The sequence below is a fragment of the Crinia signifera genome, chromosome 5 (genome assembly GCF_055691185.1).
Source record: "Crinia signifera chromosome 5, ASM5569118v1, whole genome shotgun sequence".
NCBI lineage: Eukaryota > Metazoa > Chordata > Amphibia > Anura > Myobatrachidae > Crinia > Crinia signifera.
The window spans coordinates 70,064,785-70,088,420 of NC_139221.1; the positions used below are offsets into that span (position 1 = coordinate 70,064,785).

The 23,636-nt window shown below is 41.9% G+C and overlaps 2 protein-coding genes across 5 annotated transcripts in view; both read right to left on the reverse strand.

Annotated features, from left to right (window-relative positions):
- The window catches only part of MCM4 (minichromosome maintenance complex component 4), a 372,932-nt gene that overhangs the window by 244,884 nt on the left and 104,412 nt on the right, over positions 1–23,636 (reverse strand). The gene's annotated exons all lie outside the window — the stretch shown is intronic.
- Positions 1–23,636, reverse strand: part of LOC146079479 (chloride channel protein C-like) — a 151,913-nt gene that overhangs the window by 103,297 nt on the left and 24,980 nt on the right. For all 3 annotated transcript variants that reach the window (XR_014474555.1, XM_083186247.1, XM_083186248.1), the window contains exons 4-10: positions 18,365–18,445; positions 17,292–17,467; positions 13,074–13,166; positions 10,381–10,624; positions 3,546–3,740; positions 3,307–3,398; positions 993–1,102 (exon numbers count right to left, since the gene is read on the reverse strand). Coding sequence is in view for 2 of the 3 variants with exons in the window: in XM_083186247.1 (XP_083042373.1) it covers positions 993–1,102; positions 3,307–3,398; positions 3,546–3,740; positions 10,381–10,624; positions 13,074–13,166; positions 17,292–17,467; positions 18,365–18,445 (991 nt within the window). In the remaining variant the exon portion in view is untranslated. The remainder of the gene's footprint in view (positions 1–992; positions 1,103–3,306; positions 3,399–3,545; positions 3,741–10,380; positions 10,625–13,073; positions 13,167–17,291; positions 17,468–18,364; positions 18,446–23,636) is intronic.

The following is a 23,636-nucleotide window of genomic DNA, read 5'->3' on the forward strand; positions in this document are numbered from 1 at the left end:
TTGCGCTATGTTTGCTAACATAATTTTCTATTTGAAGTTCTGCCAAAAATGAAATCAAGTAAATTAATTTTACAAAAGTTAGTGCAATAAATACGTTTTTACTTCATTCAGAATCTGCAGTTTCCGCATGATTTTACATACAGAAGCTAATTAACAATAGCAGAATCCAGGAGATATCACATACATCTTCTGCAAATGACTAATTAGAGCTGAGCACCACAGCCCCTATTATTCTCAAATGTGGACTGCAGTCCAGGCTCTAAGGCAGTGGCGAATTTCCCATTAGGAATGTGCCTAGGGGTGGCACTTGGATGATGGTGTTGGTACTGTCAGACCGAAATGTATCCGTAACTGCTACAGATTTCCACTGTACCAGAATAACCCCCATATGTACTATGGGGGTTATTCTGGTTCACTCGCAAAGGCACAATCACTCTCTAATAGACAAAACCATGTGCACTGCAGGTGGGGCTGATGTAACATGTGCAGAGAGAGTTAGATTTGGGTGTTTTATTGTTTCTGTGCAGGGTAAATACTGGCTGCTTTATTTTTACACTGCAATATAGATATTAGTTTGAAGTACAAACCCCACCCAAATCTGCATGTTACATCAGCCCCACCTGCAGTGCATATGGTTTTGTCCATTAGCGAGTGATTGTGCCTTTCTGAGTGAACCAGGATAACCCTCTATGCACATAATTTTAAAAAAGTCATAGTGGTTTTTATTAATCTATTATGTAATGTATTCTATGACATTGGCTATCCTCAAATGAGGGAAAATAACCAACCAATGAAACTAATAAAATTGGATAAACAGGACGCGGTCATTACGGTTGTGCCTAGGGCGCCCTCATCCGTAAATTTAGCCCTGGCTCTATGTACCAAACTCCAGCCTCCTTTGCAGGTTTTCACAATATGGCACTACCCCACATGCCACATGCAATTTTAAGTGAACCATATAATTTTCTGCACAATATATCCTGCTGTGTTACCTTGATTAATGGTGAAATTTGACATCACCGTCCCATTTGGTCCAAGCCACATTGAACCAGTTGGACAGTTATATTCAGAGACATCCCACAATTGATGTGAATCATGTGAGCTGTAACAATAAGAGACACAGGACAGTTACTGCATCTGCAGAAAGCATCATAATGTGTTAAACTGTCAATAAGTTGGTAGGGAATTTGCTGCAAAGTAGAACAGATTTGCACAACACTCTGCGGCAAAACAAATGTGTAAAAACCAAAAAATGTGTTCCAATGTCTCACTAAAAATAGATTTATGCTGCAACACAGGAATAAAACTGGGCTATCAACGATTTTGCTGTAGAAAAATGAATTGCCCCAACAGTTAACACTGTTAAACTAAAATGCTTTTCTTATTTCAAATTCATATGATCATGATTAAGTGTAATTTAACCAGCAAACATGTGCTTTATAATTATTTCAGTGGTGTTTCTAGCAAGTCCACCATATGTGGAAATCTACATGCAATGGATGGTCCCATTGAATTGAAAGGTAAAAAGTTTGATAATAAAAATATAAATGTGCAGTTTTCATGTGTCGACTATTTGTTTTTATCAACCTTTTGTCAAAGTCTACTTTGTGCAGGTCAACATTTCTGTGTTGACCCATTGACTGTAGACACTGTAGATCTAATATTCAGTTACCCCCCAAAGCTGAAGGGGGCCAGTTGTCAAAGTATAAGATATATATATCCAAAGATGTAGGGGCCCCTACAAACCTTTAACTTTGGCATACAATTAAATTGAACTGGGGGGGGGGGGGGGGCATTATAATGTTACATAATGTGAACTGAGAACTGTACTGTGGCACAATATAAAGTGGAGGGACTATAGTGTGGCATAACATTAACTGGGGCTAATGTGGTATAATATGAACTGGGGCACTGTATACATTAATTTGAATTAAGGGTACTGTATTATCTAAGAAATCTAAGAAATATCAATTCTTTCTACACAGGTGTTACAATGGGCCTCAATCTCCAATGCAAAGGATATATAAAACAATAATAGAGAAACTGCGCTTTGATGAGGGAAGAATATTTCAAAACACCCAATGCAATGGATTCACATAAAAATAAAAAAAACACATGCATAAATTACAAAAAGCATGGGCATTACAAACATAGCACTATCCTCATATGTCATCATCACAAGTCCATCTTATTGAAGTAACATTGTCCAGTTATGTCCTGTTCCTTTAATGACCTCAATTTTTATATATATAAAATATATATTTACCAGTTCCTGATAGATATGATCTTTTTGGGCAAAATGACAGTCACACACAAGTGACAGATCCCTTGGGATCCTGAATGATACTAAAGGGCCAGTATTCACCTTGAATAATTGCAGAGGTATGGAGGGTTGGTTCAGGTCCTGGCAAGTTCATTACACAATCCAATTTTAAAGAGTAGCTGGGTTCAAAGAGTACTGACGCGTTTCGCTGGGTCCTTCTAGTTTTGTCAAAAGGACTATACTATACTATAACTCAGTAAATGAACTAGAGCACTATATTTGGGCAAACAATGAACAACTTCTGCCAATAGGTGTCTCTCTAGAAGCAATTGGATAGGGGCCCTTTAAAAAGGTGCTATGGCCCTATGGACCCTCTAGTTGCCCTATTCCACTACTATCCACATGTGTTGCCCACCGGTGATAGGTACCTCCTTAGTCACATCTTGATATCGGTTAAAGCTTCCATCGCTCAATTCTGGAAGTCCCATGATATTCCTAATATTCATATGATTGAAAACAAGATTCATAAACACTTCCTATTTGAGACATCTGACATTTTTTATTCCTCTAAGGCGACATCTAATTCATATTAAATGGTTTAGATGGAGTGAATACAGGGAAAAAGCAGGTCACCCTTGTAACCGTAGCACCTATACGGACCTACAGTAGCTGTATTGAACTCGCCTAACCACATTCCAGGATCTGACAGTTAATTATTGATAACGATTTGACTAGATTTTAATTTTGCGCCCTGTCTACTACCTATCAGAGTGTCTGATTAGTGTGTTTTCAATTATCTGATATATACAATAGATGATACATGTATCTTTTCTTTATTATAGTATTGTTTTTTATGTTTTCTGTTTGTATCCCCTGTTTAAAATTTTGAACTCAATAAAAAAATTATATATAAAAAAAAAAAAGTGCCATGGGGCCCGCAACATCCTTGGCTGATTCTCATTGACTATCAATAGTATATTTAAAGAAAATATCCCAGCCTGTTAGCGCATAATAATGACAGCAAGTCAATACCCCATACTTACTGATCAGTTGAGTTTGTTAAACGGGGCGATTCCAGGTCTGGAGTACAAGAGAAGAAATATGGCACATAGATTGTTATAGTTATAGTTGCCACCTGGAACGACAAATACATTTTATGTAACATAAAAGTGCTCCCATTTTTCTCAACAGTTCCATTAAACTTAGTGACGCACATTTGCTTTATTAATCAATAAGCTTTTCTATAGAAACACATAAACAGAAAGTGCCAGGTTCTACTTACCAATAACAACAAACTCTCAAGGAGCTTGCACAGCTGTCTCAGATGTTTGTGAGATATTGAATTGAATAGTTTCAGACGTCCTTTATTGATCTTTACATTTAGAAACACAAATAGGGCTCCAAGTAAACCACCAATTATGCCAATGATAATACTGGGGATAAAGGCCAAAACACTCATATCTAATAGGTCTTTCACCTTAGGATAAACAAAAAGATGTGTGGTTAATCTAACAACAATACACCTGTGCAAAGTCAAATCAGTCATTTCTATCTGAAAACATTATCGATCTGTCTATCTGTAAACTTTACACCTTGCAGCAAGCTCTGTATGCACTATTATCTTAAAAACAAATGTTATTTTTTTGTCTAGATATCATCTATATATATATATATATGGCTTGCTCCACAAGTCAGATGGTTATTGGTTTACTATATATATATATATATATATATATATATATATATATATATATATATATATATATATATATATATATGAAGTCCAGAAGACCGGCACATCCAAACGCACATACGCTGTAAAAAACTAGCTGGGTGCCCACACTAAGCGATTTCAATAAACAATTTTTGGTGGTGTGGCACTCCCCGCATATTAACCAGACAGGAAACCGTCGATTTCCTGTCTGGTTAATATGCGGGGAGTGCCACACCACCAAAAATTGTTTTATATATATATATATATATATATATATATATAGAAGAAGCAAGAGAATCGGCACTCCCACAAATATGAAACAAATGCCTCGGGTGCCTTCACTAGTATAGAACAAGTGAGTAATGATGAGCGTCACTCCAGAGGGCTTGGTTGTATAGATATTTATGTCTCAAAAAAGTCAATCAAGTTCAGGATACATGTACAGATAGTCAACGTTTCAATACATAAATGTATCTTTGTCAAGACCACATGCTCCTGCGAGCTAAACAGCCACTAATGTGGTATAACAGGAATATATACATTTACTTACCAGGCACGCTTTGTCCGTCCTGCTGCTGAGTGCAGACGTCGCTCCGTCTCCTGTGGGGGAACGGGCGCACTCTGCTGACGTGATCACTCCCTAGTTGCCATGCAACCTGTGGGACAGTGACGCGTCCTCAGCAGCACGGACCTGTCACGCATACCGGGCTCATGGAGGCAGTATACTAAATCAAAACAACAGTGACAACAGAGAAAACTGATCAGAAATGCACTGAAGGAATATACATACAGGATGATGACGAGTATTGCGTCGTGGTGCAAATGCAATGCGCTGAGACATGATGAATGGCAAATGAATGAGCATGATAGCAGGGGCACGCAAGTGATCACAAAACGATGTGGGTGATCACAAGAACATGCCAACAAGTTGCAATAGCCTCAAAAATCACAAAAACACACATATAAATTACAGAAAGATACCCCAGTTCAAACGATCATTGAGACCCAGCGGCTTCACAGTCTGAAGTTTGTGAATCCATTTAGATTCCATTTTTAACAGTGTATGGTCTCTGTCTCCGCCCCTTGTGTTGATAGGGACATGATCAATGATGATAAATTTGATGTCCATAACATGATGATTGGCCTCAACACAGTGGCGAGCCACTGGTTGGTCAGATCCCTTGGATATAAATGCCTTGTTTATGGCTGAGCGATGGAGGGCCATACGCTCACGGACTGTGCTAATAGTTTTGCCAACATAAAACAATGGGCAGGGGCAAAAAAGTAAATAAACAACATGAGTAGACAAACAAGATAATACATGTCGAATGGGGAACGTAATGTCCTTGTGAGGGTGTTTGAAGGATCTACAGACCACAAGATTCTTACAAGTGGTGCACTTCAGCTTTTTTGAGACATAAATATCTATACAACCAAGCCCTCTGGAGTGACGCTCATCATAACTCACTTATATATATATATATATATATATATATATAGAGAGACTTGGATAAACAGCGGCACTCCAACAGACTTTTTTCGTTTGCAGATAAAACTTTTTATTTACGGTCCTACGCCGTTACGAGGTGGACACCTCGTCATCAGGGACATAACAATACAACTGAAATACACACATATAAATACCAAAAACATTCCCGCCCGCCCGCCCACCTCACCAATTAACCCAGTACCTGCCGATCCTCCGATTCAGGTATCCCGTCACTGCGCCCGCCATTACTGTAGTCCTATGGATCTCCCAGCTCCACGTGAGGACGCCGGCGGAAGTCGCTCTCACCTGACTTCCGGCTGGTATGATCTCACAGTCAGCTGGTTTCTCCCGGACCACGTAAACCCGGAAGTGCGGTATGCTGAACGGAGTACACATGGTATCCAAGTTACCGTTTCTATGGAAACCAATACAAATATGTAAATAACGTTAAAATTTCATTTAAAAACACAGAATTTACTCATTTACAATAATCCATCTGATATTGGTACATATACAAACAATAATAATAAATCCATTATATAAATCAATCATAATCAGCAATACATTGGAAAAATAGAATACAAACGCATGAATTTATTATAAGAAACACTGGAGCCCCAGTGTTTCATTCAACCCTCCCGGGGCTAACGTTTTTAATCTAAAAATCCATTGACTCTCCTTTTGCATAAGGATTCTGTTCCTGTTTCCTCCTCTTAAAGTAGGTGGTACATGATCAATTAACATAGTTCTTATGCTGGCCACACTGTGTTTATATTGTAAACAGTGACGTGCCACTGGTTGATCAGAATGGCCTTTGTCCAGAGGCCATTCTGATCAACCAGTGGCACGTCACTGTTTACAATATAAACACAGTGTGGCCAGCATAAGAACTATGTTAATTGATCATGTACCACCTACTTTAAGAGGAGGAAACAGGAACAGAATCCTTATGCAAAAGGAGAGTCAATGGATTTTTAGATTAAAAACGTTAGCCCCGGGAGGGTTGAATGAAACACTGGGGCTCCAGTGTTTCTTATAATAAATTCATGCGTTTGTATTCTATTTTTCCAATGTATTGCTGATTATGATTGATTTATATAATGGATTTATTATTATTGTTTGTATATGTACCAATATCAGATGGATTATTGTAAATGAGTAAATTCTGTGTTTTTAAATGAAATTTTAACGTTATTTACATATTTGTATTGGTTTCCATAGAAACGGTAACTTGGATACCATGTGTACTCCGTTCAGCATACCGCACTTCCGGGTTTACGTGGTCCGGGAGAAACCAGCTGACTGTGAGATCATACCAGCCGGAAGTCAGGTGAGAGCGACTTCCGCCGGCGTCCTCACGTGGAGCTGGGAGATCCATAGGACTACAGTAATGGCGGGCGCAGTGACGGGATACCTGAATCGGAGGATCGGCAGGTACTGGGTTAATTGGTGAGGTGGGCGGGCGGGCGGGAATGTTTTTGGTATTTATATGTGTGTATTTCAGTTGTATTGTTATGTCCCTGATGACGAGGTGTCCACCTCGTAACGGCGTAGGACCGTAAATAAAAAGTTTTATCTGCAAACGAAAAAAGTCTGTTGGAGTGCCGCTGTTTATCCAAGTCTCTGCATATGAACCTGAGGGTTCTTAAGGAAGGCACCGCAGCATTTGTCAAGATTATTTTGGAGTGCCGGACCCCAACCAAGTATCTATATATATATATATATATATATATATATATATATATATATATATATATATATATATATATATATATATATATATATATATATAGGAAGAAGGGGGGTTTTCCAGAGGGCGCTAGCCAATAACAATCAGATGCAATTCGGTTTTTACCGTTTAATATAAAAGTGAAAAAAAAACTTATTGGGGTGGGGTATCACAAATACATCTAATATACACATACAAATAAAACTGCTTAATACAGGAAAAGGCACATATGCTTGTACAGGTTCACATGAACATTGTTTGATTCAGTAGAAAAAAAGGCCCAACGCGTTTCATCAGTTCCTGACTTCATCAGGGGCAGATAGCATAGCCGATGTACACTAAACATTTCTTATATCAATAGAATCTGAAGACATAGATTTCATAGGACAATCCGATGGTTTTTCAATATTCAGAATCAAACAGAAGTGTCCTTTAAGTATCACAGCAGGTAGTTCAAATACAATTCACAGCAGGCAATTTGAATAGATATCACTACAGATGGCTCTGATGTATAATCTCATCAGTATATAAGGATCCTAGAACAGCAGCCAGCAGCAGGGTATCACCAAAGTGAATCTTTCACTTTGGTGATACCCTGCTGCTGGCTGCTGTTCTAGGATCCTTATATACTGATGAGATTATACATCAGAGCCATCTGTAGTGATATCTATTCAAATTGCCTGCTGTGAATTGTATTTGAACTACCTGCTGTGATACTTAAAGGACACTTCTGTTTGATTCTGAATATTGAAAAACCATCGGATTGTCCTATGAAATCTATGTCTTCAGATTCTATTGATATAAGACACGTATAGTGTCTATCGGCTATGCTATCTGCCCCTGATGAAGTCAGGAACTGACGAAACGCGTTGGGCCTTTTTTTCTACTGAATCAAACAATGTTCATGTGAACCTGTACAAGCATATGTGCCTTTTCCTGTATTAAGCAGTTTTATTTGTATGTGTATATTAGATGTATTTGTGATACCCCACCCCAATAAGTTTTTTTTTCACTTTTATATTAAACGGTAAAAACCGAATTGCATCTGATTGTTATTGGCTAGCGCCCTCTGGAAAACCCCCCTTCTTCCCATTTCTATTCTGGGTCTTGTCTAACAGAGGACCCCCCAGAGGTGCTGCTCCCACTTCCTCAAGCGCAGAAAGGGTACCCCCATCTTGCTATATATATATATATGTTTGTCTAGTGTCCATTGTGTGTCTCCGACATTAAACTGTGTTCCACTGTTTACATGAAGAAAAGGCAGCCATATTGCGTGGGTTATTCTATGTGCCCCTTATCATGCTCTCTCAAGGAGATAGCAACATATTCCTTCTTCAGCCCTCTCTTACCCCGACCCACCAGGCAACAAGGTCCAAACTTAAGCTATCACCAGGATGAGGGCACAGCTCAGAGCATAGAAGACAAAAGCACTTGACTAGGATGGCGTAGCTCCAGGCAGGGTCTCCAGGGGTGGGCTTCAGTGGAACGTGCCCTGGGTGATGGAGGAAGGAAGTGGGGGAGCTGTGATGAGTTGTTAGCACACTCACTGTTTTGGCAAGTTTGATAAATTGCTAACAAAAATAACATATTTCCACAATATGTGGTTGTACGAAATCATAGTTAGGGGCTAATTCAGCTTGAGTCACAAATCTACAAAGTTACAATTGACTGCGAGCAGATAGCCATTACTCAGACAGAAAGAAAACCCACAACAAGTAAAGTTATGAATAGATTGCTAACCGGCATCGACTCAATACACAATTATCAAAACGTTTTTGCCATCTGTGAGTAACGCTGACTTTTCCACTAATCTGTGAATGAGACCGGCTGAATGAGGCCAACGCTGAGATCACAAACCCTCCCTGAAAACATATGAGCACACCTGCGTTTTTTCAGACACAGCCAGAAAATGGAAGGTTTCCACCCCCAAATGAAGGCTTACTGTCAGTCAAAGTCCAACAACATTGAGTTTACCATCCATACGCATTTTCTTTTGCTATTCGCCCTCGTTCATGAACGATGCCTACCATATACATGCGCAGTCATTAGATAATCACTCCAATTAGGCCCTTAAAGCAGGAAATTTGTGTTGACAAAGAAATTATCCCTTAAACCCTTCATGACACCTTGTCCATTTAAATGGACATTATTAAAAAAAAACATACTGTATTGCTGCAACTATAATGTGATGACGGTTGCCATTCAAATCTCAATGCCCATTTACATGTTCAACAATACAGTGAAAATTAATGTATGAGAAAAGAATCGCAATGTTGTGGTGGATAAGCTACAATATTTTATGTCCAAAAAATGAAAATAACCAGAATAACCAAATCATACATCTTTTTTTTGTTTCTTTTAGGGGGGGGGGGGGGTTACTTAGGACCTAATTTGTCCAGCTCACCATTGTCGCCAGAAACATGCAATGGGTCATAAACAGTTAATAGCTTACAGCGCAACATATGCCAAATGTTGGCTTCAGTTGAACCGTGGCACTACCAAATAGGAACTAACACAATGCCTGCCTTGTCCAAGAATTTACTTTTACTCCAGTATCTCCGGAATGTGTTTCAAGACAAAAAGGGGTGCAGTAGATACAAGGTTATTGTTATGCAGAAAATGTATAAATTACAAAGAATTTAACGGCTTATACAAGGTTTAATTCATAGTTGCTATAACGGGGGAAATTTACTAAAGGAAATTTGTAAAAAAATAGGTGTATTTGTATCCAGAAATACACTTATTTTTGACATTTACTATCCCGAAAATACGGCAATTTGTATTCGTATTGATAGGACATCAAGACGAATTGCCGTATTTTCGGGATAGTAAATGTCAAAAATAAGTGTATTTCTGGATACAAATACACCTATTTTTTTTTACAAATTTCCTTTAGTAAATTTCCCCCAACGTGTCTAAAAAATGTAATAATAGTAGTGCCTAATGAGGAAAGTACAGTATGTGTGATGCTGCTCTCTTCTTAGGCACATCATTATTATTACCAATATACAAGTGTTCCAGTTATCATTATCTGACAACTAACAGGGAAGAACCCACCAAGCTTTGCTGGCGGGGACATGACAGGTATGTGAGATATACCAAAACTGCACAGTTCTCGGCAAAGATCATCCATAAGCCATTTTATTTATTTGATCTGATTGATTGTCATTTAATAAGATACATACCCAAAATATGATTCTTTGGTCAGCTTTGAAAAATCCAAAATAACCTTTGTAAGCAAATCCTCCAAAGGAAGAAGAGAGGACATCTGTAGTGAAGGATGCCACTAAGCAGCAGAAAAATGTTTGCCAAGCCAATTTAATGTCCCAGAAAGATGCCACTTCCTCCAGGGCAAAGAGAAGCCCTCCGATGGGTGCCCGGAACACAGACGCAATGCCAGCTGCTGCGCCAGCTGTGATAAACTGCCTCCTGCAGAACAAAGTGTTCATTGCTGTAAGTTATAACATTTGCAAAGCCAAATACTGGGGAGAGCAGGAACACTGTTACTGTAATCTATTATTTCACTATGTACATAAACTGCCTAGAGCACTTACCAAATATGGCCACCAGGGAATGGATATACATTGAACCCAACTGTAGCATGTTTTATATGTCGGTATAAAAAATCCCAGGAAAGGGGTTTTTATAGATAATGTTGAGGAGTGAAGAAATGATTGAAAAACAATAATATAATTTTTTATTTTACCAGCATATTAGGATATATTTGTGAGCACACAATGAGTATGCATTGATGTCTATCAGATAAACTATTATAGAGAGTGCAAAAAGTGCAGATTGTTTGATCGGTTAGTAATGGGGGACTGTTGTATAGGGCGTCTTGGTCTAGAGATGTGCAGGTTAGAATTTACACAAATTTACTTGGATCTCAAAGCGGGATCTTATTGGCTATCAGCTGTCACATGTTTTGGATAGCCAATAAGAACAGTTTGGAAAAATCTGAACTTGCACTAATTTGGTGGGAAGAACAGAGCAAATCTGGACCTGCACATCTGTAGTCTATTAACCGTTTTGAAACCCCTTGGTTTACTTAAAGTAAAAATACAATAATTTTCAACACTGCAAACTGATTTTTCACACGTACAGTGTAAAATTCTGCATATTTATGATATTTTTTTTAACAAACGGTCCAAAAAACACAAAACTAAAAACACAAAAGCTACTTCTGATAGTAAAGCTTACTCATGCAGAATGCTTCTTGTGCTACCAGCCGTTCAGCAGATGAGGGTGCTCGGTACAATTATTATGCGTGCAATTATTATTAAGAGGACCAAAAACATTATTGATAATCTTATTTGCCCATTATTATTAATGAATAAATTAGGGGTCTCGATGAATGTTTGAAGCATAAACTTCAAGCAGTTTGCAAACCACCAATTTTTTGTCATTTTTTTTTTTTTTTAAACATTTTTATTGAAGCTTATGTGGCCAAGACACGTAGCAATTTCTGGGCATTTTCTAAGCAATCTCACTAGATCGCTTAGAAAATGCCCCTACATTGCTCCGTGTGTAGGGGCATGGCAACAGCGGTGCCTGTCCCTGGGCGTCGCTATCACCGGGTAATTAATATCCAGCCGGGGTCACTGGGGTCAGGGCCAGTGTCCTCAGATGAGAACACTGGCCCTGACAGATCGCTCAGTGGCACACGTTATTCAGTGCTGTGTGCTGAGCGTCCTGAGCAATCCAGTATCGCTCAGAACGCTCTCGCAGCCCATCTTCTCATGTGTAGGCCCCATTAGTTCTACAATAGTAAATGCAGAGTATTGGAGTTTGACAAGAATTGCAAACACACCCTTTACTAAAGATCCCCTTAAGTGGGTATTTTTCAAAGAATGGAGAGAGATTAAGTAGAGAGAGAAATCACTAACCAATCAGCTCCTGTCATTTTCAAAACATAACCTGCAAAATGAGAGTTAGAAGCTGACAAGTCTCTACTTTATATCTCTCCATTCTTTGATAAACACCCCTAATGTCTACTGCTGTATAACTGCACTGAATTAGCAGAGTAGAAAGTCTATGGGCGGTATTCAGTGCCGTGGCGAGGCAGTTTTATGTGGCATGGAAAAACCATCCTCGCCGCCAAACCCTCCTCACTGTATTCAATGTTAGGAAGAGTCCGCTACATTTTGTGGCGAGCCTCGCTGTGTTAATGGCCACACTCGCCGTTTCCAACTTGCCAAAAGGAACCAGTGCAGTGGAAATGGCGAGTGAAGGGGTGTGAGTTGAATACTCTGACAGCGAGCTATCGGCACTGCTCCTCGTCATAGCTCGCCATAAGAGCACTGAATACTCCTGTTTGACTCTGCTATTAGAAAGGAGACTTTACATTTGGCCCCATGTAAGCCAGAAGGTGGCATCTGTATAATCAGATGAGGAGTATAATGAACAGTCCATACACTGCACAACTCCTCAGATAGCTATGCGTGTATAAATACGAATTTCCGAATCTGACTTCTCAGGAATAGCAGTGGGGTTATGCAATAATCTGCTAGTGAAGAACAATATAAAAGATAGCAATGGTATATTTACCTTAAATATTTCACATTTTCTCCAGATAGGACAATTTAGTTTGTGTGTTTTTCTCTAAAGGCTGCTAGATCAAGAGCAATAATGTAATGGGCAGATACTAACTACTGTAGAAAATAAAAAAAGATACGTAGGCTGTGATTTATGTGTTATGTTAGATTTTTGTTTTATCTGTTCTTGTTTATTGCAAAACTATATTAAATTTGGGCATCGGGGCAGAACTTATCAGAGGAACATTGCAACTCTTTAACTACATATTTTTCTTTCTCCAAGTCTTGATATATGGATCAGAGTCTCCGCCAGTACAAGCAGCAAGTAATTGGGCTGTACTTACTTATCTGCTGAATTCCGAAACCTTGTAAAGAAAGGAAGATTTATCTTCATAGTGTCAGATTTAAACTGGCTCAGACCATATCCAACCACAGCTCTGAAATAAGAATTCATTTGTCAGATGAGAATCATTGCAACAATTATCACTAATGTTTATCGTTATATTACATTAATACATTTCTATCTGGGCACAGTTAATATTTGATAATGCTTTTCTCCCAGTACTTGATATATCCTCGCATTAAATAATACAACATAAATGTGCTAGGAGAGATGAAAAAAAAAAGATGAACCATTTTTTTTACTTTTATTTTTTATGTATAAAGCCAAATGTGAGGAGGAAAATCAGAAATGGCTGCAGCATAGAAGGGCCAGCAGTGAATGGTACAAATAATAAACATATATGGCATAATGTAATTATTAGTTAACCATACAGTGGGGCAGTGTCGTAAGTTCGTCCCAGTTGCCCGGAGGCAATATAAATATTGGTGCACCCCCCAATAACTCAATCAGTAAGTTGTCTGTCTACAGCATGATAGGTCATGGGTTCTAAAACAGGGTGACACTTGTACAAATTATGTTAGGAGGGGATTCAGCCACAGAAGTAATATTGACTGTTTTCAATTGTCTGATTCAAACTCGCAGGGAAGAAGAGGTGCCCCCTTGGGAGCAGGAGCCCAGCGGCAGATGACTCAGTTGCCTCCTGGAGTCACGCCTCTGCAATGGGGTATCCTAATAGTTGTGGTAATTTGCAGCACAAAAAAATGAGCTTTTATCACAATAATCTAATAACTAGTCCATTTGTTTAGTGTGGCAAATTTACCCTGTTTTGCACAAAAGCATATTAGTTCATCGAATAGAAAAAATGGTCTATTACCAGGGATTTGGTTTTGCTTGACTTAGGCAATGGAAACCAAATCCCAGATAAATACCAGAATAAGGTCTAATAGGATAGCCCATCGTCGGTATTTAACTGCAGTAAATTACCAAAGCGAATAGGATACTGCCCAAAGCATTATTATTAATTTATAAATACAACACATGCAGGGTCCTTGACAAAATGGGTGTAAATTATTCTAAGAAAAGGAGCACTGGAAAATAACGTATTCTCATCCATATGCAGAACTGTGCACATCTAGAGATGTGTGAGTCTCTACAAAAGCAGCGTATGCACCTGGTTTACGTCAAGCCATCATCATTATCATCGGGTGCCGGACGGAGTCTTGACAGTTGGGTTCCCGACAGTCATTTGCTCGACGTTGGGATCCCGACTGTTAAAACACAGACAGACGGGTTCCCGACGGCCACCGGCTATTCTCCCTTGTGGAGGTCCACGACCCCCATAGAGGGAGAATAGAATAGGTGGTGAGCATAGCGAGCCACCGTGCCCGCAAGGGGCTTTGTTGCGCTCGCCATGCTGTCTGAGTCTGGCCAGTCGGGATCCCGACTGTCGGAACCCTATACCACACCCATTATCATCAGTGTGTATTTGGCACCTGCACTATTGCAGGTAAAAAAGTGGGTCCTAAGATGTCTGCATTAGTCGCATACTGGTATTCTGAATGAAATGATTGTACTATTATACCGTGTAACATGACAAAACTTGATAAATGGGTTCAAAGGGCTAGGGAAGCCTTCACAATAAAAGCCTATTACAGTATATTTGTATCAGGAGTAATGTTATCTTAAATAGTAACTCTATAAATGTACAGTTGTGTCCTCATACATCTAGTGTCCATACACAGAGTGATACCTGCGTTGTACTTTATGCAGCTGTGATACTTACATGATGTAAACTCCACACTTTCCACTAAGCGACTGGGAAGTGGGTAATGGTGATTGGGGGTCTGAGGAGGTTGAAGTTTTGCATAAGGTGCCAAGAAACCTTGCACCGTCCATGTCCATACTCCATAAAACTATATATATATATATATATATATATATATATATATATATAGGTTGTGTTTCCCAGGAGTGTATAACCCCTATAGAACACAGGCGGCACTCACAGGGCAAAGGTTTGTATCCAAATTTTTATCAATTTAAAGCAGTGATACAAAGCATTGTCTGGTCGACGTTTCAAAGCCGTATAGGCTTTTTCCTCAGGATTTGTGCTTGTCAAAAGTGCACAGCACTATATGCACTTTTGACAAGCACACGTCCTGAGGAAAAAGCCTATACGGCTTTGAAACGTCGACCAGACAATGCTTTGTATCACTGCTTTAAATTGATAAAAATTTGGATACAAACCTTTGCCCTGTGAGTGCCGCCTGTGTTCTATAGGGGTTATGCACTCCTGGGAAACAAGACGCATATACCTTCTGAGGAAGGCACCGGGGACTTTGCCATTATCGACGAGCTTGAAAAAGGTCATTAAAGACCGAAACGTCGCACGGACCGATGTGTCTGTCTCTTTATTACAAGACCCTGGAGTGCCTCCGTCTCCTTGGTAGGCACCCGGGCACCATACTGCTGTTCAGACTGTGTTTCTCGCTGAGTGCCGATCCACCCCCTCTCATATATATATATATATATATATATATATATATATATATATATATATATATATAAGCGGTGGGGGAGGGCGGCACTCCAACGGACTTCAAACACAGGACCTTAAATAGGTAACAATTTATTCGTTACCTGTTCAAGGTCCTGTGTTTGAAGTCCGTTGGAATGCCGCCCTCCCGCACCGCTTGCATTAGGACTTTGTCTTTGGGAAGGCACCCAGGCATATACACGCTTCTTTCTGGAGAGCCGGTCCATTTGCTGATATATATATATATATAATATATATATATTAGTCCAGCTGGGGGCGGCACTCAAAAGAAATAACAACTCGATCAGACAGTCATAGATGAAGAAAGTGTATTATAGCGCCAAGCGCTTTCGGGGAATATCCCCGTCCTCAGGGCATCAATACACAGGGGAGTAGCTGGACTACTGTACTGAATTTTTTGGGAAGGCACCTATCAGTGATCTCATTTACCCTGAGTGCCGGCATATTGTTGCTGTATATATATATATATATATATATATATATATATATATATATATATGGGTAGAACAGGAGAGAAATGGAAAGGAGCGCTTCCTAGTGTATTAAAAGAGTATTTATTGCACAAAAAGGAGATAAAAACTCCAAGGTACATAACAGTAATGCCCGTACCTAAAAAGACAACACTGTGGACTGGTTACCACACGGCTTGATAATGATACATCAGGCAAAACAGCTCACTCGTATGGGCGACCTCCGTGTCCTGGGGAACTCCGAAACGACACACGCTGGCTTGCGTAGCAGAAGCGGGGGAGTCCAGTGGCAGGGGCGACCGTCGGGAGAGCACAGCTGGTGGAGCAAGGTAGGCCACACCCTGACGCGTTTCGTCACTGGGACTTCGTCAGAGGGCGTCCATATATATATATATATATATTTGTACATTTGTACATGGTATTATTATTATTATAATTTTATTTATAAGGCGCCACAATTGTTTTGCAGCGCCATACAAAGGAACAATACAGGGAGACAAAACTTTATCTCTCGGACAGACGCTTCCTATCTCTCTCTATCTGGGGCTCTCTATCTTTCTCATTGATGCTATCTCTCTCTCTCCCTTTCTAACATTCTCTCGCTCTCATTCCCTAACAACTTCTTTCTCTTCCTCTCCTTGACACTCTCCCTTTGTCTTGCTCCCCTCTTTCTTTCTCTCTCCCTCCCTAACTGACATTCTCTCATTTCCGCAAGCCCACGTCCTGTTTCCCCCATGGACTCTCTCTCTAGCTCTCTCTCTCTCTCTCTGACACCCTCTCTCACCTTCTCTTTTTTTCAGTCCTTTTTTTCCCATTAAGCCTTTTTTCTTCCTAGCCACCTTTCTTTCTCTCTTTCTTGCCCCACTTTTTGTCTCTCTTTCCCTGACAGCCTCTTTTGTCTCTAACTCCCCTTACTATTTTCTTCCCCTCCCCTAGGTGGCATTGTGGTGACAGTGGAGGGGTGGAGGTGAGGGTGCTGCCCCTTTCAATATTTTGCTATGGGGCCCACAGACTTCCAGTTACACCCCTGATCCGGGCAATCCAATGATATTAGGTAAAATGCCCTAATAATTGTATACTGTATGCTTAGCATACAGTAAATAACATGTTACAGTTACTGACCTCTGCCAGCAGTGTGAGTGATGTCATTACCTGAGTAATTAGCAAATTATTATAAAAAGATCCCACTTACCCCATATGAATCATGGGTCCTTCTGGTCCACAAAACAGTCCTGATGACACAGCTAATGCACATGAGAAGAAAGTTCCAATAAATGTTCTTATGTTAAAGATGTGTCTCATTGAAGCTCCATTTAGATACCCAATAACTTCAGGAAGGCCACTTGGTGAACCGGATGGACAGAAATACTGGGAAAACAGTACATTACATAAAATGTCTATTGTTTTTAAAGACTACGCATGTGAAGTTTATTTGATATTTTGCATGTGTCAATGTAGTCAATTCATTTCAAACTAGAATGTGGTGACATTCAGTAACTGATTAACAAATAGGCTGACTATGTAACTTACTGATGGAACCATTACTTTATGTATATTGTGCTAGAGCGCCAGCTGGGCAGCCTAAAGCCAAAGCCTCCTTCACATGCCACAAGCATTAGATCCTACATGCCAGTTTTATAACCTTTGTTACATGCACATGGGCAGTAAGTCTCTGAGCGCTCATACACGTGTGTTTAGCAGCATTACAAGAGGAGCTACATGTGTATTAGCCTAGGGCATCTGGAACCTTTAAACAGGACCTGGTGACATTGGTAGTGTATTAAAAATACCCTGCTCCCTTTAAAGAAGTCTAGATCGGATGAAACGCGTTGGGTCCTCCTCCATCACCCTACCTGCTAAGCCAAGGGTTTTATGGGTATTCCTCTGAGAACGCAGACGGGTGCATGGGGTGGGTGGCTGATGTCACATTCTCAGCGATCTGAGAAATTCGGTTCAAACTGACTTTTATTACCAAAGAGGAGAGAAATCATTCAATGGTCGGCAACCATCAAATTCATTCTCTCCCCTTTGGCCACATGAGAGAGGATCCCCTTGCAATCTAGCGAGCAGATGCGGGTGACGGGGGCCAGGCTTTTGGAAGGGTGTGTTTCACTGACCTGTTGGCTAGGCTGCGAGTGTATGCAGCCTAGCGAACAGGTCTGAATCAGGCCCTATGTTAATTTGATTTTGGGAAAAGGCAAAACCCGTTTTTTAAGGTTTATAGGCTGTACACTCTGTTCATTATATTCTAAAAGTCATACTTACCACCACCAGTCCAGATGCACATAAGACCATACAAAAGCTGATTCCAAGTATGAACAGCCATGTTGTGAAAAAGTCCCCATGCTAAAGAAAACAATACAAACTGTATGAAAACTATGATGACATAATAATAGTGGATATAATTAAGACAGTTTGGATACTTAGAACATAAACATGGACATAGATAGACCTTTAAAGGCCCATACACATTAGAAGATTATCTTTCCAATCTGGCTGGTTGGAATGAAAATTTGGAAATGTTTGGGAGCAAATGACCATTTGCTCCTAAAAATGGAAAACGGATTAAAATGGTCATTCAGACAAATCGGTGCAATCTACTAATGCAGATGACAGCTTTTGTCAATTTTCCGGCTTTTGGGAGCAAATGGTTGAATGTAATTAGTTCACAAAAATGTCCAGATTTCATAGCCATCTTGTAGTATTTAGTGTAGGTCAAGCAATCATAAAACCCAAGTAAGTCAGAGTTGGTAAAATGGATTAAAAGATGGGGAGAGGCAGACTAGAAAAGAAGAGGATAGGAAGATAAAGATTCTTGTCACGGCAGAAGGGCTGGATGGAGTCGTGTGGTGCACAGAAGCTGGAGACGGACCAGGGCGAGTAGGATTGAAACGTGCAGGTTTAATAACTGATTTCATAAATAATAAGTTCACTTAAATACTTCTTTAAGTGGCAAAAGAATAAATCAATAAGTCCAGCACAATATACTGCCAGTGGTAATTCTGGAACCAGTCTTTAGGTGAGCCAGAGTACATAGAAGAAGATGCAGGAAGAGGTTGATTTGATGATGGAAGAAATGGATCCGGAAGACTGGAAGAGGATGGAATGGATGGATGATGAAGAAAGGGAATTCTGGAACAAGCAGGGACCAGCACTAGATAGCGCTTGCAGCATTGGTGTCAGGAGAAAACCTTCCTTGGATAAGGTGCAGGGAGCAAGGCACCAGAGTCAGGAGAGAGAACCAGGATCCAGGAGTCAGCTCGGAGTTGTGAACGACTCAGAAGACTCATTGCACTGACACGGATCAGCCTGGGCAGCTCCACTATATCCCCAGGGAGTGGCTGCCATTGGCTGTCCGTGCAGGATGAGGAGGAACTCTACTCTGGCCCAATCCGCTACCTGCCCTTACTCAAGATGGCGCCGCCGGCCTCCCGGCGCCGCAATCGTCAAGGACGCTGCTACCTGATGCTCCGTCGCTGCCGCCTCTACCCAGCGCTGCCCCCACCTGCCCGCCTCAGAGTGGAGCCTGCACACGCTAGCCGGCGGCGGGCGCGGACGGGTGAGTACTGTACCCGCCGCGCTCCGTCGCGGCTGCGTGTGACAGTACCCCCCCTTTTCAGGGTGGCCCCAGGACGCCTATGGGCCTTGTGAGGATTTCGCTGCAGAAATTGCTTAATCAGCTTTGGAGCATGCAAATCAACGGAGTCCACCTAAGAGTTCTCTTCAGGACCGAAACCGACCCACTCCACCAGATACTGAGTACGAGCATTGCGGTGACGAGAGTCTATGATACGTCTTACCTCAAATTCGATCCCACTCTCAGAGTTAATCTTGGGTGGTTTGGGAACCTTCTTCTGATAAGAGTTCAATCTTAAAGGCTTGAGGAGGGACACATGAAAGGAATTCGAGATCCTTAGGGAAGGAGGAAGTTGAAGTCTATAAGCGACTGGATTAATGACTTGGGTGATAGCATATGGCCCAATGTACCGGGGAGCCAGTTTCATAGAAGGCAGACGGAGGCGTATATGACGGGTAGATAGCCATACCCGATCCCCGAGTTTTAATCTGGGCGCTGCTCTTCTTTTCCTGTCCGCCATTCTCTTGTATCGAGCAGAAGATTTAAGGAGAGCGGTGTGGACATCCGACCAAATCTTCGCAAAGCGTTGGAGGGAAGTGGTCGCTGCAGGGACTTCAGAAGAGGGTAATTCTGAGAAGTCTGGAGATCGTGGATGTTTACCAAATACGGTAAAGAAGGGCGTGGTTCCGGAGGAAGAGTGATAGGAGTTGTTATGCATAAATTCTGCCCACGGGAGGAGATCTACCCAGTCATCTTGAGAGGACGAGATGAACAATCGAATAAAGGCCTCCAAGTCCTGATTCACCCGTTCCGTCTGGCCGTTGGTCTGGGGATGAAAGGCAGTAGAAAACTTGAGGTTAACCTTTACCGTGGCACAGAGAGCTCTCCAGAATTTCGCCACGAACTGTACTCCGCGATCAGACACAATTTCTTTGGGCAGACCATGTAATTTAAAAATGGTGGAAATGAATAGCTGAGCCAGTACTGGAGCCGAGGGAAGACCTTTTAGTGGGACGAAATGGACCATTTTTGAGAATCGGTCAACCACTACCCAGATTGCTGTATGACCTTTGGAAGGAGGCAACTCGCAAATGAAGTCCATAGATAGATGAGTCCATGGTTCTGTGGGAATGGCCAGAGGACGGAGAGGACCAACAGGAGTTGTTTCCGGGCACCTTATGTTGAGCACATTTTACACAAGAGGCGATGAAGTTGGTGACGTCGTGACGAATGGTTGGCCACCAATAAGAACGTGACAGGAACATCAAGGTCTTCTGTATTCCTGCGTGACCTGCGAAACGGGAGGAATGTGCCCATGATAATATTTTTTTTCGCAGTTCGAGAGGAACAAACGTCTTGCCTGGAGGAGGAATTGGCTGTACGGACACTTGAGCGAAAACCACTGGATCAAGGATTGGACGAGGAAGAATCTCTATATCAGAAGTCGTTTCAAAGGAACGGGATAGGGCGTCAGCTTTAATATTAGTGGTGCCAGGTCGAAATTTAATTTGAAAATTAAAACGTTCGAAAAACATAGCCCATCGGGCTTGACGAGCAGTGAGGCATTGAACTTGTTTGAGAAAGGACAAATTCTTGTGATCTGAATACACGGTGATCTTATGCCGCGCACCCTCCAGAAGGTATCGCCACTCCTCTAACGCAGTTTTGACAGCAAGTAACTCTTGTTCCCCAATGGGGTAATTCTTCTCTGCCGGAAGGAATTTTTTGGAGAGGAAGGCACAAGGATGTAATTCTTGATCCTCTCCTTTTTGTGACAAGATGGCCCCAATACCTTCCGAGGATGCGTCCACCTCGAGGATGAAGGGCTTGTCGAGATCTGGTTGGAGGAGAATGGGTGCCGTCATAAACGCCCTCTTTAACTGTTGGAAGGCTGAGAATGCTTCTGGCGGCCATTGACTTGGATCAACTCCTTTGTGGGTAAGAGCTGTGAGGGGAGCAGCGATGGTAGAGAAGTTCCGGATGAATCGCCGGTAATAATTTGAGAATCCTAAAAATCTCTGAATTCCCTTGAGTGTCGTGGGAGGTGCCCAGTCTTGGATCGCTCTCACCTTCTCTGGATCCATCTCGATACCAGTAGCAGAGAGAATGTGGCCTAAGAATGGAATGGAGGTGACTTCAAAAACGCATTTTTCCAACTTACAGAATAGTTGATTTTGACGAAGACGTCGTAGCACCTCGGACACGGTCTGTCTGTGATGTTGAAGATTGGAGGAGAAGATGAGTATATCGTCTAGATAGACTACAATGGAATGGTACAGCAAGTCCCGGAAGATATCATTCACGAACTGTTGGAAGACGGCAGGGGCGTTGCAAAGGCCGAAGGGCATCACCAGATATTCATAGTGACCGTCTCTTGTATTAAAAGCCGTCTTCCACTCGTCACCGGAACGGATTCGTATCAAGTTGTAGGCCCCTCGTAGGTCCAATTTGGTGAAGACAGTCGCTCCTCTGATCTTATCAAACAGTTCTGTGATAAGGGGTAAGGGATAGCGATTCTTTATAGTGATGTCGTTCAGACCTCTATAGTCGATACAAGGCCGAAGACCGCCATCTTTTTTTTTCACAAAGAAAAACCCAGCCCCGGCCGGAGAGGTAGAAGGTCGGATGAACCCCTTGTTTAAGTTCTCTTGGATGTACAAGGACATGGCCTCAGTCTCGGGTAGCGACAGAGGATAGATGCGGCCACGAGGAGGAAATTTCCCAGCCATCAATTCTATTGGGCAGTCCCAAGGCCGGTGGGGAGGTAAAGTGTCAGCACCTCCTTTACTGAAGACATCTGTAAATGGACAATACGGTACGGGTATAGACAAGGGTGGAGCTGAAGAAGATGAAGAGCAGTTATCCTCACATTGTGGATGGGTCTGGTAGACCGGAAGGATCTGAGGAATGCAAGTAGACTGGCAGACTGTTCCCCAGGCCTTGATCTCCATAGTGGTCCAATCAATTTGTGGATTATGTTTGGAGAGCCAGGGAAGACCCAGGACCATTTGATGAGAAGATTGTGGAAGAATGAAGAATTGAATGGTCTCTTGATGTAAGGCTCCGATGAGCAACTTCAGCGGAATGGTTTGATGAGTGATTTGTCCACTCCGAATTCGACTCCCATCCACAGCCGTGAGGACCAGCAAATGATCCAGAGGTTGCACAGGCAGGGCATGCTGGTTGACAAAAGAAGAAGAAAGGAAGTTCCCCGCTGCTCCAGAATCCAATAAGGCCTGAAGTCTTCTCTCGCCTTGGGGACACACAAGAGTCACTGGAATAGTAGAGTCAGTAGAAGAGGGAGATGAAAACAATACTCCTAATCGGACCTCCCTCGGGGGGATTAGGAGCGGTCGTTTCCCGGCCGCAGTGGGCAGGCAGCCAATAGGTGAGCAGATGAGCCACAGTACATACACAAATTCTCTCGCCGTCTTCGGAACTTCTCCTCGAGGGACAGGCGGGAACGATTGATTTGCATGGGTTCATCAGCTGGTGCAGCAGGCGAAGGAATTGCCTTGGGACCCGGAGCAACATTGGGAGAGAAACGAGGACGAAGGCGATCAGAACGATTCCTCTCAAGTTGGCGTTCTTGGAGTCGCAGGTCGACTTTGGTACATAGGGAGATGAGTTCTGCCAGGGTGGAAGGAGGATCGCGAGTTGCTAACTCGTCTTTGATGCGCCCAGCCAGACCGTTCCAGAAGGCAGATACGAGAGCCTCTTCGTTCCATCGAAGTTCGGACGCCAGGGTTTGGAACTGTACGACATATTGTCCCACTGGGCGACTGCCTTGACGAATCCTCAGGATCTCCGTGGCTGCAGAGGACACTCTGCCGGGCTCGTCGAATATACGACGGAAGGAGGCCACAAACTCTTCATAATTATTGAGAAGAGGGTCCGCACGCTCCCAGAGGGGGGACACCCACTCCAGGGCTGGACCAGCCAGTAGGGATACGATGTAGG